Source organism: Chiloscyllium punctatum, chromosome 2 (genome assembly GCF_047496795.1).
Source record: "Chiloscyllium punctatum isolate Juve2018m chromosome 2, sChiPun1.3, whole genome shotgun sequence".
Classification (NCBI taxonomy): Eukaryota; Metazoa; Chordata; class Chondrichthyes; order Orectolobiformes; family Hemiscylliidae; genus Chiloscyllium; species Chiloscyllium punctatum.
In genome coordinates, this window is record NC_092740.1 from 59,709,051 (window position 1) to 59,726,312 (window position 17,262).

General features: G+C 39.9%; 1 protein-coding gene across 11 annotated transcripts in view; it reads right to left on the reverse strand.

Moving 5' to 3' along the window:
• Positions 1-4,783: 4,783 nt before the first annotated feature.
• Positions 4,784-17,262, reverse strand: part of kiaa0825 (KIAA0825 ortholog) — a 432,289-nt gene continuing 419,810 nt past the window's right edge. For all 11 annotated transcript variants that reach the window (XM_072583064.1, XM_072583027.1, XM_072582974.1 and 8 more), the window contains one exon: positions 4,784-5,413. In XM_072583064.1, the coding sequence (XP_072439165.1) occupies positions 5,317-5,413 (97 nt within the window). In that variant the 3' untranslated portion in view covers positions 4,784-5,316. The remainder of the gene's footprint in view (positions 5,414-17,262) is intronic.

Here is a 17,262-nt window from a genome sequence, read left to right on the forward strand (position 1 = left end):
CATAACTTTAAGCAACTTGGAAGAAGGTTTAGGGGAGATGTCAGAGTTCGGTTCTTTACACAAAGAACCAGTGCATGGAATGCATGCCAGCAGTGGTTGTAGAGTCAGATACATTAGGATCATTCAAGTGACTGTTGGATAGGCACATGAATGATAGTAAAATAAAGGATATGTAGGTTAGTTTGATCTATAAGGTCAGCACATCGAGGGCCGAAGGGCCTGTACTGTACTGTTCTATGTTCTAAGAGGACAAACAGGGTCGGTGAAACTGCTTCTGCTGGTTCAGGAATGTAGGACTTGGAGACATAACTTAGACATTAGTGCCAAACATTTCAGGAATTAATTTAGGAAAGACATCTTTACAAAGTAAAAGGTGGTCGAAGTCTGGAACTCTTTTAGAATCACCGGGTGTTGACAGTATGAATGAGGTGTTTGGATTCGAGTGGTTGTGTTCCTGAAAATATGGATATCAATTTTGAGATTAATCAGTCCCTTATTGAAAAAGGTAAAAGAAGATGCAAAGTTGTCTATTTTGTTTCACAGAATCTACCAAGAAGATACAAAAGCAGAGAAGACAGTCACAGTCGGATGGATAAATTCCTCCCAGAGGAATAGGTTGGATCAACACTGGGAATCAACAACAAAATCTTTAACTGGTTTAATCACAAATGAAAGCAAATGAAGGTTCAAAAATATCTACAGCCAATAAAGTGACAACAAAATCAAGAGCTCTAGGATTACGGAATTAGAAAAAAAAACCTTTAATCACACAGGAAAGAGGTTTTAATGGTTCAGTACAAATTTATAAACATTGAAGTTTCAGGCAGGGTGGATTCTGGTCAGCTATACTGGCAGAAGCCAATTATTTGTAGTACATCTTTTCAATGATGTTGAGGGAACATCACTATGTGCTAGACATATTTCAAGAAAAACTGTAATCCTTGGAAACAGTCCATCAGGAGGTAACACAGCAGCAGTAAGTAGCTAATTAAATGTGATCCAGAAAAAAGGAGATACAGTAGTGCCTCGACATATGAATGACCCCGTTCACGTACAAATCAGTTTACGAACAGGATTGTACGTAAAATTTTGCTTCAACGTACGTACGAAATTCAAAGTTCGAACAAAGGTACGAACGCAAAAAGCCCGTGTGCGACCACGTGGTTTCATTGTTCTGCTTTGCTACGCGCTTGTTGAATGCAAAAGCTTTCAGGCCCCGCGTGATCTCATTCAGTTAGTCTTTGGCGCGTGCGCTGTGAACAACCATCCAAGCATTCTTACACTATCCGAACAATGGGAAAAATTGACTCAGTTCGCGAACTTTTTGGTTCGCGAACCGGATCCTGGAACGGATTAAGTTCGTAAGTTGAAGTGCTACTGTACTTAAATCCATACTGGATCTAATCAGTTTTCGACATTCAGAAACCATTGATCTACATGAATGGTCACTGGAGGCTGCACAAGAAACACATCAGCAAGCTGTGGATATGCTGAAAAGCTTTTCCAGGCAAAACCTTGACCAAGCTATTGAGCTTCTAGACATGCTGAGTGGCTTGACTAAGCTTAAATCATCAGAATGAGCTTGAAACAAGAATTAGCATTCTAACGGAATCAGTCCAACACAGGCACCTCCAAATCATAACGGAATCAGACTACTGAACTAAAAGTCTAGCTGTTAGCAGTCAAACAACACAAGTAAATCTGGACAGCTGAAAACAAAAAGCTTGTAGAACATTTACAAAAATCTTGTACACATATAACTTGTGTTCCCAGTGAACTGATTAAACTAGGATATTGTATAAGGAAAAATTCTCTGTTGCAGAAACATTCAGAATTACAAGATCACAGTGAATGTTTAAATGAAGAAAACTTTCTGCTCTTGTTCATGAGAAAACTGGGAAAAAACCCAATATTTTTCTTCTCTTCTTAATGACATAGGTCATCTGCACAATGATGTTGAGCTTTCAAATCAGCAGATCAGAATATTACACAGAAATTTCCCATTGATCCTGCTCCAACGATTTATTACGTTGTCAATTATATTGCAGTTCCACTTTCTCATGGAGTTTCTGAGATATCAATGACTGCAGCCTTACAGTGTAGAAATTGTGGAAGTGATATCACAATCTTCATAAACAGAAATTTGTACCCTGTAAGTAGTGCAGAAATATTCACAAGTGCTGTCACTCAAGAAGGAGCCATTGTATCGCTGCTTTTCCTTTCCACCAAGGTGCTAGTGCTCCAAGGAAAGAGAATACATAGGTACTATATGTTCTAGAAGAGATAATTCTGTTGGAGATTAGTCCCTTAAGCAAAAGAGACCTATGGGGAGAGTTTGAATTCATGGTTAAACTAATGGTTTAAAAAAAAGGATGTTGTAAAAGAACTTGGAAGGTAAGACATAGAGTAAAAGTATAATTCAGTTTTAAAGCTTTACTCCAGTACAACTACCGAGCATGAGCTAAAGGAGCTATATTATAGTGACATCGGATCAGCTGGAATTGTGCTTGTTGAGTTCCAGGTTAGATGCTCTCTCTCACTTATTATCGCTTGTAAATAGTTATGTTCAATGTAGCTTGTTAATATTCATTCGAATGAGTGTGGACCTTATCGGACTGAAACTTGCGCTGCTTATTTGAATTTTGTAAATGGAGTTGTTGGTCAGTTTGTCTAGTCAGTTGATTTTTTTTTGTAAACATTTCATCCTTATATCTATCTTTTAGACAACAGTTTCAGCGCTTGTAGCCTCCGGATGAAGTGAACCAACCAACAAGTCCAACCACAACCTGAGCTACAGATCTTCACAAAAGCCTTTTTGTAGATCTTTGGCAAAAATTATGGTGGGAGATAGGGACAACCATTGTGGAAATTCTATGGCATTGTGCAAGAAAATACAAAATACACAAAATTGAAATGAACTATGGTCATCCTCTGTCATGGTTTCAGTCGTTACCTGAGGTTATTTGTAACATAAAAGGTAAGTATTTACTATTCAAATTTACCTTCCTGGCTGTCCCCGGCTTGCGCTGGCTCAACTCCCACTGCTGAAATGGAAGCTGCTGATTCACGAGGCAAATATTTTATGTTCAAACTTACCTTCTTAGCTGGCCCCTGGCTCACACTCTCACAACTCCCATTGCTGAAACAACTTCTAATTCAATTGGGATTTATCCATATTTGGGAAGCTGATTCTGTAGGCAAAGAGTGTAATCTTGAATTTTATTTCTTGTGACTTGTGCTCCATATTTTCTCGGTGATCCTCTTCCAAAAATTGGCAGAGTTGTGGATAATGAGAAAGGTTGTCAAAAGGATACAGTAGGATATAGATCAGTTTGAAATTTGGGCAGAGAAACAGCAGATGTAATTCAATCCGGATCAGTGTGAGGTGATGCATTTTGGGAGGTCAAATGAAGAAGAAAGTACATAGTAAAATGGGAGCATTTATATACAGAGAGACCTTTGGGTGCAAGTCCATATCTCCCTGAAAGCAGCAACAGAGTTAAATAATGGAAAATAGAAGGTCTATAGCATGCTTGCCTTAATCGGTTGGGACATTAAGTATAAAAGTAGGCACATAATGTAGCAACTGTTTAAAACTTTAGTTAGAGCATATTTGGAGTATTGTGTATGCAATTTGGTTGCCACATTATAGCAAGGATGTGGAGGATTTGGAGAGGGTGCAAAAGAGGTTTACCAGGACGTTGCCTAGATTGGCGCACATTAGCTGTAAGTAAAGGTTGTTTGCGCTAGCACATCATAGGCAGAGGGGCGACCTGATAGAAAGATATAAAATTATGAAAAGCATAGATAGCGTGGATAGTCAAATCTTCATTCTCAGGGTGGAAATATCAAATTGCAGGGAGTAATAGGCTTAAAGCATGTGGTGGAAAGTTTAAAGGAGGTGTGTGAGGCAAGTTTTTACACATAGGGTGGTAGATGTCTTGAATGCGCTGCCAAGTGAGGTAGTAGAAGCAGATATGATAGCAATGTTTAAGAGACATTTTGATAGACACGTGAACAGGCAAGGAGTAGAGGGATATGGACCATGTACAAGCAGATGGGATTAGTTTAGAATTGAAACATGGTTGGCGCAGACATGCGCTGAACAGGCTGTGTGTGTGCCGTACTGTTTTATGTCTGTTCAATGTATATTCCACTTATATATTTTGTGACACTGATGTACCCTTCATAACGACTGTTCAGATAGAATATGTATTTTTCAGATAGTTCAGTCAATTCTGTTTTAAAAATCAGAATCCTCCATTTCATAGACTCATCAATATCAAGTTAACTTTTGATTCACATGCAATTTCAGAATGCTTCATAATTTTGTCAGTAATGGTCAATTGATTTCATAGAAATCGGATTTCTTCACACATTTTGCTTGACAGTGTTGAAATCCTTAGAACAATAATAAACACAAAGATACAGTAGTAAAATTCCACTAACCACAGTTCAATATTTTAAATTTATTTCCATCAGATTTGTGCTCCAATTGCTCTTCCAAAGCTCCCACTTTCACTATGAGCAGGTTTTTTTCCAATTGCTGGTACAGTATTTGTTTCTTTTTTTACAGCCTCACCTTCTATTGCATATATTCCATAAGACATTGACAGAGACAATAATATCTCTCTGATCTGTTATTCTAGATCAAATCTACTAGACGAATTCTAATAATAACAGAACACATTCCATTGAAGACATTATATGATGCCTACAGGATTATTTAAAACAACCTTTAAGAAAACACACTTGTTTAAAAACATACAAGTCAATTCTAACATCAAGATGCAGAGTGATTTATTATAAAGACATGGAAAGGAGTACAGTAACTATCCTCATTCAATATTCACAAACATGCATTTCCAGCAGGGGCCACTAATGATCAGAAGCAGACAGTGACTTGTTTCTCTTCCAGTGGGTATGATACCAAGTCTAAAACTGGCATTACCTTGTTGGTGAAGATCAGCGAACTAATGTAGACTTTAAATAAACTGGGGAAATTCCTGTTCTGTGTAGTTCAGTTGTGCACCCTTTAAGCGATCAGACAGGCATTTAATTCCAACCAAACATAAAGACATGTAAAACTTAAATGTATTAAAATTCAACTACTTTTTTCAGAATTCAAAGCGAATCTAAATTAACACATCAAACTGCATATTTTGACAATATAACTAATGGACAACTTCCTCATAACATAAGACATGTTTCGTTATTGTTCATGTTCTTCCATTGCTGCATTTTCTTTTGATAAAACACAACTATTCAGATGGACAAAAAGCAAAGCAGCAAAACTGAACTACTTATATCGCTACCCTAAATTTGGCTGTCCTTGTGAAAATACAGCTTTCGCAGGTTATCTACCATATCCTGTTCTTTGGCATCAAGGGTTCTGTCAGCTTGCATTTCCCATCTGGAAGATATAATCAAACAATATAGCAGATTAACAATAGCTTTTGATGCACTTCTATGTTATCTAAAACAAAGTAGTATCCATGTATATGATAAAAAGCTTTAAAATATAAATAAATTTCTCATCTGACTAATATTAGCAAAACTAAGTTATTGTTTGTCAACATTGCCAAGAATAATTTGAAATTATTTGAAAAAGTTAATTGCTTTTCACATCCATTCTTTTTTAGTGCACTGGGCCATGGGAACCACACAGGTTCCAAATCTGCCTGACTGACCAAACCTCAACTTTGATCGTCAATTGTGGCTCAATTGCGCTCTAATCTTTGAATTACAAATCTCTGGGATCAAGTTCCACTCCAAGACTTTAACATGAAAATCTCGGCTGAACCTGTAGTGCTAAGAGAATGCTCTGCTGGCGTTGGTACTGGTGCTGAATTTAGATACTCCCTCAAGGCTCTGTCTTCCTTATCAGGTGAATATAAATGATGCTATTGTTGTATTTTGAAGATGATCAGGACAACTAACACAGCATTCTAGTTAATGGTTAACATCACAAAAATAGATTACCTTGTCATTATCACAGCTATTTCTGGGAGCTTACTATGTGTGAATTGACTGCTGTGTTTCTGACATTACAACAATGACTACGCTTCAAAAATATTCAATTGGCTGTAAAGTGCTTTAAGACACTCAGTGCTCATGGAAAATGATATATGAATCAAAGCTCTTTAATGTTCAGTTGTCATAAATGCCCTCAACTGATTAGCAGCTATATGCTGGGACAATAGTACATTTGGATAATTGGGTGCACAGTTATTTGGAGACTATTGCACTGTTTTGCCCTGGGATCAGACCAGTAGGAAGTTTTAGCTGCTAATCTACCTGATCACTTTTGGTGCAGCCTTATGCAAATGGTAAAATTGTTTTTGTCATTGACATAGTATTGAGAATATGCAAACTGATAGAGCAGTAGCACAAAATTTGTCAGTGAAATACGTCTTATTCCACATATTAAAAATTACTTTTCCAATGCAATACACAAGTGGTTGTATTCATACATTAGGCAGAAACTAAGAAACATTAATACACAAATAAAAACTGGGCATGTGTAAGTGTTTAAAGAGCATCATGTTGTGAGCTCCTGGCCCCATAACACGCCTAGGCAGAGGTGGGTACTGCAGATGCTGGAGATTCGAGTCAAGATTAGAGTGGTGCTGGAAAAGCACAGCAGGTCAGGCAGCATCCAGGAACAGAAATATCTATGTTTCGGGTAAAAGCTCTTCATCAGGAATCTAGAAGATGCCTGCCTGACATGAAATCTATCAGAACTTACCTGGAGAGCATCCCAAACACCTCTGCAAAAAAAAACATGGTTGTGCGGCAACTGAAACCAGGAACTAACTGGACAAATCGGAATACATAGAAACTTACCTTCTCCACTGGGTCCTAAGCACACTCCCTTTGGTTAAAAAAACACAGTAAACTACCTGCTACACTGGGTCCTAAGCAGACCCTCTGCAAAATACACCAAACTGCAACCTACCTGCTCCACAGGGTCCTCGGAAGGATCACTCTAACTGGAAGCAGTCAGAATCCACTCCACCAGACCACTCAAATGTAAGAAACCTGGGAGGAAGCGGGGTAAGAGTGGCAGCCTGCTAGTAAAACTAAGAGTACGCGGTTTCAAGACTCCCCCCACCCCAGCTTACTCCGAGCAAATGTATAATCTCTGGAGAACAAGATGGATGAACTCAGATCACAGCTCAGCTTCCAGCGTGAACTGCAGGACTGCTGCGCACTTGGCCTCACGGAAACCTGGCTCAACTCATCCATTCCCGACTGCGCATTTCAGGCTGATGGTTTTTCTATCCGTTGCATGGACCGCACAGCATCCTCGGGTAAGACAAAGGGTGGAGATGTTTGCTTTTTAATCATCAACTTGTGGTGCGTGGACAGTGCAACCCTGGGCAGCCATTGCTCCCCAAACCTTGAACTCCTCACCATCAAATGCCACTCCTTCTATCCACCATGGGAATTTACCGCTGCTGTACTAACTGCTGTGTACATACCGCCACAAGCAAAGGTGGAGGAAGCTCTGGATGTGCTGTACTCTACCACTAACACCCTGGAGACAGAACACCCCGAGGCCCTGTTTATTGTGACTATCAACTTCAATCAGGCCAATCTAAGGAAGGTGTTGCTCAAGTATCACCAGAACATTACCTGCCCCATTAGGGGCCTGAACATTTTAAACCACTGTGAAGGACACCTACCGCTCCATCCCCTGCCCTCATTGCGGGAACTCCAATTACAATGCCATGTTTTTTTCTCCCGGCTTACAGGCAAAAGCTCAAGCAGGAGACCCCCTCACGGATACAGGTCCAGTGCTGGTTGGAGGAGGCAGAGAATCAACTCCGGTGCTGTCTGGAATCGGCTGATTGGGCCGAGTTCAAACAGTCCGCAGGTACCTTGAAAGAGTACACTACCACCGTCACGGACTTTATCAGCAAGTGTGTGGAGGACTGCATACCGAGGAAGTCAAGCCAGGTGTTCCCCAACAAGAAACCCTGGATGACTCAGGACATACAGAACTTGTTAAAAACAAGGCATGAAGCCTTCAGATCAGGAGACCCATTCAAATAAAAGGAATCCAAGTATGACTTTCGCAGAGCCATTAAGACAGCCAAGGACTAATAGCAATCCAAACTAGACACCCAGACAGACACCCGGTGACTACGGCAAGGACTGGTTGACATCAGAGGTTCTAAATAAAAAGTGCAAGATAGCAGACAATGACATATCACTCTCAGATCACCTCAACACCTTCTATGTTGGCTTTGAACAGAACTTTGGCGGGAGGTATCACCTATTCCAACAAGTCCTGATGAACCACTGCATCAGAGGTCAGATCAGTTTTTCTTCATGTGAATCCAAAGAAAGCGATGGGACCAGACGGAGTACCAGGCCATGCACTCAGAGCATGAGCAGGTCAACTGGCAGAGGTCTTCTCAGACATCTTCAACCACTCCCTGCAGTAGGCCACTATCCCTGCCTGTTTCAAGAGGACCAACATTATCCCTTGTGCCTAAGAAGGCTCATGCAGCATGTGTCAATGATTGTCACCCAGTGGCCCGAACTTCGGTGGTCATGAAGTGCTTTGAAAGGCCGGTCATGGCATTAAGCAACTCTGGCCTCCCCACTACTCTTGACCCACTCCAATTTGCCTATCTGACCAAAAGATCCAGATCACTTGTCCTTCACTCCTCCCTAGAACATCTTGACACCAAGAACAGCTATGTAAGAATCCTACTCATTGACTACAGTTCAGCCTTCAACACTATTATCCCCTTGAGACTGATTACTAAACTTAGTGATCTCTGATTAGGCCCCCAACTTTCTGCAACTGATTCTCAGTTTCCTGACCCACAGGCCACAATCAGTGAAGATTGAGAACGATATTTCATTGTCACTAACACTCAACACTGGAGCTCCCCAGGGGTGCTTACTCACTGTATACCCATGACTGTGTAGCCAAATATCAAACTAATGCCATTTTCAAGTTCACTGAAAATATCACCATAGTTGGTCAAATCGCAGATGGTGACGATACAGACTACAGATGGGAGGTGGAAGGCATGGAAAAATGGTTCACTGAGAACAACCTAACTCTCAATGCCAGCAAGACCAAGGAACTCATTATTGATTTTCAGTGGGATGTTACTCATTCCCCCTACACATTAACAGCACAGAGGTGGAACAGGTGGAAAGTGTCAAGCTCCTGGGAGTGGTCATCCACAACAAGCTTTCTTGGACTCTTCATGTGGATGCACTGGTTACAAAGGCCCAACAAAGGCCCAATGGCATGATGGCGAATACCCTTGCCAACTTTTATAGGTGCGCCATCGAGAGCATTCTGTCTGGATGTATCACTACCTGGTATAGCAACTGTACCATTCAAGAATGCCAACTGTACCATTCAAGATCAGAGATAGTTACAGAGAGTGGTGAACTCAGCATGGACAATCACAAATGCCAATCTCCCATCTATAGAATCCCGCTCTTAAGGGAAGGCTGCCAGCATTCTTAAAGGTCCACCCCATCCTGCAATGTTTTTCTACAACCTCTACCATTGGGGAGAAGGTATAGAAGCCTGAACACATGCAGCAGCAACTTCTACCCTACTGTTGTTAAAATACTGAATGAACTCACAAACTCTTAACATTCACCTGTACCTGTGTTTTTGTTTTTGCCGCTGTTTACCTATCATTTACTTATCTATGCTACTTAACTCTGTGATCTGCCTGTATTGTTTGCAAGACAAAGCTTTTCACTGTGCCTCGGTGCACATGACAATAAATTCAATTCAATTCAATTCAATTCAGCATGATACTTGTTAAGATATTTCTGATAAACAAAATAAAAAAAAACAGTGGTATTTTCTGGACTATACACGAACATAACCCTTTATGAAAGGATAAAGTTTGAAATAAAATGCTGAAATGCACATAGATATATATTTTAATATTATCATGATGTTGCACCACGGACAGGGATGCATATGGTGATTGCTGGAAAAACAACAGTTAGCAGGAATAACAGGACAGAGGAAAGAGGAAAAAAACAGGAGAATTCCCACAGATCTCACTCCTGTGGATATCAACACAAAATGGTCATTCATCGGTTCTTTTGGGAAAACTTCAGCTGGGAAGCAAACAACAAGGAGACACATTAAATACACCATGAATTTTAACCATAAGTGTGACTGTCCTCGAGAAATTCAATTTCCAAACAGTGATAAGACTAAAAATTAATAACAAAAACAGAAATTGCTGGAACAACTCGGCAGGTCTGGCAGCATCTGTGGAGAGAAAGCAGAGTTAACATTTTGGGGCCAGTGAACTCTGTCAGAAATGATTTCAGCTCGGAAAAGATTGGTATATATGCTGATGTTAGGGTAGGAGTAGAGGGAAGAAGTAAATGATAAGTGGAGATGGAGCCCAGAGAGAAAGAGAGACCAGTTGGGCAGACAAAGGAATGGGTAAAGGTCAGCCTGGGAGAAAATAGGGAGTTTTTGTTTACAACCCATGTAGTGACAAGGTCTGGTGTGTGAATGTTTAATATAGTGTATTAATGGACTTCTTTGAACCAATGCAAGTTCCTTCTCTCAATATTTGGGGTACAGTCAGTTCTGCTATAATGCGCATTTCTTCAATGTGAATTGGCTTTAACGCGACTGAAGAATTTAGACCACTACTTGTAGAACATGAACTTTCCTTACGTGTTTTGGCTATAATGCAATTCCTAGCCCATTGGTTTGAATGGTGCTGCTATTATGTGATTTTCTTAAAATGCAGGATCGCACTGGAACTGAACTATCGCATTATATCAGAACATACCAAGTGTTTGACTGGTGGAATCAAATCACCAAATGTTTGCGAATATAAAGCTGAGTGTCTGAAAACGTGATTGAATCTTCAATGGAGCGTCAGTGAAGGATAATTGAGGGAGTGTTGTTGATGTATAAATGGCCTTTCAGAAGATACTTTAAAAAAAGGTCTTCACTCATGGGATCTGGGTATTGCTGGCTGTGTCAGCATTTATTACCCATTTGTAGTTGACTCTGACAAAATGGTGTTGAGCTACTTTCTTGAACCACTGCAGTCCATGTGCTGTAGATTGATCCACAATGCTGTTATGGCAGGAATTCCAGGATTTCGCACAACAATAGTAAGAGAAGTGCAATATATTTCCAGTCAGGATAGTGAGTGGTTCACAGGTGGTGGTGTTCCCATTCATCTTGTCCTTCTATGTGGTAGTGATCATGGGTTTGCAAGGTGCTAAGGATCTTTGACGAATTGCTGCAGTGCATCTTGTAGATAGTACACTCTGCTAATAAAAGGGTCAGTAATGGAGGGAGAGGATGTTTGTAGACGTGGTGCTCGGCAAGTGTGCTGATTTGGTCTGAATACTAGTTTCACGAGTATTGTTGGAACTGCACTCATACTAGCAGGTGGAGCAGGCAGAGAGAGAAAAGTAGTTGGGCAGACAAAGGAATGATCAAGCTCAGTCTGGGAGAATCAATAGCTGCTAATGGGGACCATTAGTGGTTGACAGTGGGTTGTCTGTAGTAAACCATCTGATGACAAGGTCTGGTGTGTGGATGTTTGATATACTGTATTAATGGACACCTTTGAATCAGTGCAAGTTCCTTCTCTCAATATTTGGGCTATGCTTGACTGGTGAAATCTATCCAGATGGTTTGCAGTAGTACAATATGAAAAACAAACTGTTCTAAACCTATCATCTTTCCCTTCTCTTAGATGATGGATATGTTTTGGGGAGTCAGGAGATGAATTACATGCTGCAGTATTCCTAGCCTCTGACCTGGTCTTGTACACAATGTAATTATATAGAATTATAAAGATGTATAGCGGGGAAATAGACTCTTCGGTCCAACTTGTCCATGCCGACCAGATATCCTAAATTAATCTAGTCCTGTTTGCCAGCATTTGGCCCATATCCCTCTAAACACTTCCTATTCATATACCCATCCAGATACCTTTTAAGTGTTGTAATTGTACCAGCCTCTACCACTTCCTCTTGCAGCTCATTCCAAACACATGCACCACACTTTGCGTGAAAAGGTTGTCCATTAGGTCCGTATTAAAGCTTTCCCTTCTCACCCTAAATCTATGCCCTCTAGTTCTGGAATCCCCCATCCCAGTGAAAAGACCTTGTCTATTTATGGCTAGTCCAATTCACTTTCTAATCAGAGATAACCTCCAGGATGTTAATAGTGGGGGATTTAGTGATGCTCATGTCATTGAATGTCAAGGTGTGGTGGTTAGATTGTGTCTTACTGAAGATGGGCATTACCTGTTATTTGTATTACACATATGTTATTTGTCAATTTTTATCCCAAACCTGGATATTTTCCAGGTCTTGCTGCATTTGCCTGTGGGCTGGTTCAGTATCTAAGGAATCATAAATGGTGCTGAATGTGATGCAATCATTAGCAAATGTACCATTTCCGACCTTATGATGGAGTGATGGTCATTGCTAAAGCAGATGAAGATGGTTGGGTCTGGCTCACTACCTCGAGGAATTCATGCAAAGGTGCCATGGAACTGAGATGATCAACCTCAAATAACCACAACCATCTTCCGATGTGTCAGGTTTGGCTGCAATCAGTATAGAGTTTTCCCCAAATTCCAGTTTTCTAGGGCTCTTTGATACTTGTAAGGTGCATTAGACAATAAGTTTTATTTATCCCAGCAATAAAAACTACTCATAACAATAAATATATCTTTTATTCATTTGTGAGTTCAGCAAAATGACTTCTAAGCTAAATAGATTGACATATATCCTTATATTCCTGCGTTTATGTAATCTAGGGATATGGTGGCTGGTGTCTTGAACTCCAAGAAATTAATTAAACACTTTCCTTTAAAGATTACACCAGCACATGTGACAAATCACATCAGTCAGCTGATTTTTATGTTTCCCTTAATTTTTTGTTAAATTCCTGTTAACCATGATTAGATAGAGCATTTTAGCTTTTTGCATTATCTAGACATCATGACTCATAATTGGAAAGTAATCTGCATAGTTTACTTACTTTTAATATTACATTTTGAAATGGAAGAAGTAGTTTGTAATAGAATTAAACCTTTAAGCATGTTAACTATCACTACTACATTATTATTTTAAAAACTGATCATCTTTAATTTTAAAAAAAATTAAGCTACTAAATCAGTTAATTTGCCTGTTAAATGAAATTTTATTTTATAAATTTATGTTCCCTTAGTTTTCTATGATTCTCATAAAGTATGAGTTCCATGATTTGCTGTTAACCTGCTCCAATCAAGGGGTCTTGCCTGACAGATATAAACAGCAGTGTCAGGGGATCTGCTCACTCTGGGAGCCAGCTCTCTGCGAGCTGGTTCAGTGTATTGTACTATGCACGTGTAAATGAAGAGTGACTTGGTGGTAGAATACTGGCTTTTGTGGTGTTATTTCAAATCTCTCTGTACCCCCTCCAATCTAATCACATCCTTTCTACTATATGACAACCAGACCTGTGTACAGTATTCCAGCTGTGGCCTAACAAAGGTTTGTACAGGTCTGACACAACCTCCATGCTGTTATAATCAACGCCACGAGTGATAAACGCAAGTGTACCATATGTCTTCTTAACCACTGTATGAACCTGTCCAGTAGCCTTCTAGGATCTGACATTCATTTCCTAAATATGAACTGCCTCAAATAACTTCTCACCTCCTAATCTCAACATAGGTCCAGACAATGATCACTTGGACTTGTTATATTGTCAAACAACTTATTTGATACCTTATACCATAACTTTAAGATGAAAAAGCCTTGTCCAATTTCCTTTCTTGCTTAAATAAAGACAGAAAATATGGAGGAACTGGGCAGATCTGATAGCATCTGTAAAGATGGAAACAGAGTTAATGCAAGTCCATTTTGAATCATTTTCTGAACAAAATAGTCCTAAACATTAATACTGTTTCTCTCTCCAGAGATGCTGCCATATCTGCTGAGTTTCTCCAGCACTTTCTGTTTTTATTCCAGATCTCCACCATCGATAAGTACTTTGCTTTAATTCCCTTCTTACTTGTAAACGCCTGTTTAATTTTCCATTCTTCCCCTGTCCCCCAAATACCCCAGATACACAGAATTTGGAATAGTTTTTGTGATCTTAAGTCTCTATGGAGAATTACATGTACCTGTTTCTCATTCCCAGCACATCCAACTCTCCCCCTCAACAAATTGAAACTGATCATACCAGCTTGGGAATGTAGTCTGTGGTGGAAAAAGTCAAACAAACTAAATAAAGCTGAGCAAGCTATCTCAATTGTGAATTTCTTGAGTAACAATTTTTCTCTCACTGCGTATCAAAAGTCAAGAAGCCAATGAGACTAACAACAGATGTTATACTGGGTGTGTCATTCTGTAGTCGCTAATGTCACCAGCCTGTTACTTTAATTCCCCTTAATAAATTTCAAAGCATATCTCTGAGCCCATGAATGTTGGCACATCTTATTTTGACAATGGTACACTAAGTGATACTGATGGCTATCAAATTAGTGCAGCAACGCTGCTCAATGAACCCCGCCAACCTAAATTTTAATTATGATAAATTAGTGCAAAAGTTGAATCTAAAGATATTTTAGCATTTGCATAATTATTTAATCATATTATCTGCATAGAAACATGGAAGCTAGGAGCAGGAGGAGACTATTTGGGCCTTCAAACCTGCTCCACCATTCATCACGATCATAGCTGATTGTCCAACTTATAGCCTAATCCTGCTTTCTCCCCATAACGTTTAGCCCCATTCGCCCCAAGTGCTATATCTAGCTGCTCCTTGAATACATTCAATGTTTTGGCATCGACTACTTCCTGTGGTAATGAATTGCACAGGCTCACCACTCTTTGAGTGAAGAAATGTCTCATCTCCATCCTAAGTGGTCCACCCATAATCCTCAGAATGTGACCTCTAGTTCTGATGCACCACCATTGGTAATATTCTCCCTGCATGTACTCTGTATAGTCCTGTAAGAATTTTAAAAGTCTTTAGGAGATCTACCACCTCCCCTCCCCTCTCCCCACCCCCCCAACCACCAGCACCACCATTCATCTGAACTCCAGTGAAAACAATTCTGTCTAGTCAACTACTCCTCATACGTCAGTCCTGCCATCCCCGGAATCAGCTGCACTCCCTCGAGAGCAAGAGCATCCTTCCTCAGAAAAGGAGACTAAAGCTGCACACAATATTCTCCAAAAGCCCTGTATAACTGCAACAACACGTCCCTGCTCTTATACTCAAAACCTCTCGTGATAAAAGCTGACATACTATTTGCTTCGTTACTGCCTGCTGCATCTGCATGCCTTCAGCGACTGGTGCACAAGGCCACCCAGGTCCTACTGCACTGTACAGCCATTCAGTTAGTAGTCCGACTTCTCGTTTTTGCTTCCAAAAATGGCATAACTGTGGTATCACAATAAATAAGTAAACAAAACTACTTGTGGCACACATAGTCAAAAGGCAAAAAGCAATGATGTAGTCTTCTAACCCGTTTTCATTATTTTCTTTTTTCTCATTCCTTTTTATCACCATTTTTATTCATTTTCTCTTGTCCTCACATTTCCCCTTCCATATTTTTTCACTTCATATCTGCATGATTTGTGAATGCTTATTTGAAAGAAAGTAAAACAATATTTTAAGGATAGTATTCATAGTGGTAGTGAAAGTCCTGTAATTTGTACAACAAGCCCTATAAATTTTAATAGATATCTTTCATACCATGCATCTACAACATTCTCATTTGCTTGCCTGACAGAGAAAGAAAAATAACTTTCAAACATTAATCGCTATAGCCCCTGAGGTTGAAGTCATAGAGTCATACAACACACAACAGGCCCTTCAGCCTACTGAATCGGTGCCAACCTAACTACACTAATCCCACCTTCCGACACTTGGTCCATAGCCTTGAATTTCAACAGCTCATCCAATTCTATTTTAAAGTTTGTGAGGTTCCGTCTTTACTACCCACTGAAACAGTGCATTCCAGATTCAATACCCTCTGGTTGAATTTTATTTCCTTAATCTCCTCTAAATCTCCTGTACTTCACCTTAAAATTATGACCCCCTCATTACTGATCCTTCAACCAAGGGGAACAGCTGCTTCCTCACCACCCTGCCCATGCCCGTCATAATGTTATACACCGCAGTCAGGTACCCTTTCAGTCTTCATCACTCTAAAGGAAACAAGCTGAGCCTACCCAGCCTCTCTTCATAACTAAATGCTCTAACCCAGACAACATCCCGATGAATCTCCTCTGAACCCCCTCCAGTGCAATAATATCCTTCTTACCATGTAGCAACCAGTAATGCCACTATATTCCAGTTTTCTACAGCTCCAACATACCTCCCTGCTCTCATAATTGATGCCATTTATTGGGTCACTTATTGTTCATGATTGATTCCTGAAGCCAGCTGGACAGACTGATAGGGTGGTTAAGCAGGCATACAGGACACTTGACTTTATCAGTGACCCAGCACATCCCTGTGCTATGCCAGGGCATACAGTCACCACAAACAGTCTTGTACTTCCACCCTCTGCCTCCTGTCACTAAGCTAATTTACCTTGGATCCTTTGTGCTTTTACTTTCTTTACCAATCTTCCATTTGGAACATTATCAAAGGATTTACGGAAATCCATATAAACTACATCAACAGGACTACCCTCACCAACATACATGATCACCTCCTCAAAAAAAATTAATCAAATTTGTTAAGCGTGACTCCTCTGACGAAGCCAGACTATCCCTGATGAAACATTGTCTCTCCAAATGGAAATTAATTATCTCCTTCAGAGTTTTCTCCAAGTTTCATGACCACTAATGAGACTCAATGGTCAGTAATTCGCTAGTTTATCCCTTCCACTCTTTTTGATAAGTGGAACAACTTATGTGGTGAGAAGTTTCTTGTAGAAAAGTTAGAAACTATAATTTTTCAAGAGCAAGATTATTGGTAGGCATGTTTTGTTAAGTATCTGGTTTCATGTTCATAAAAATCATCTTTTGTACCAGAAAACAATACAGTAAAATGAATCAGGGATCAGGTGTAATAATTCTTCTGATAACAAAGTTGCATTTTTGCTTTGCCTTGAGGCAGAAGTCAAGTGGAGACTGAATGATTTCCTCATGGGAGACGGAGAAGACAGAAACATTTACCCCCTCCCCAGTTCCTGCCACAGAGCAAACAAGTAGTTCAAAAATATTATTGGTGGAAGATTCAGTACTGCCACAGGATATAACACT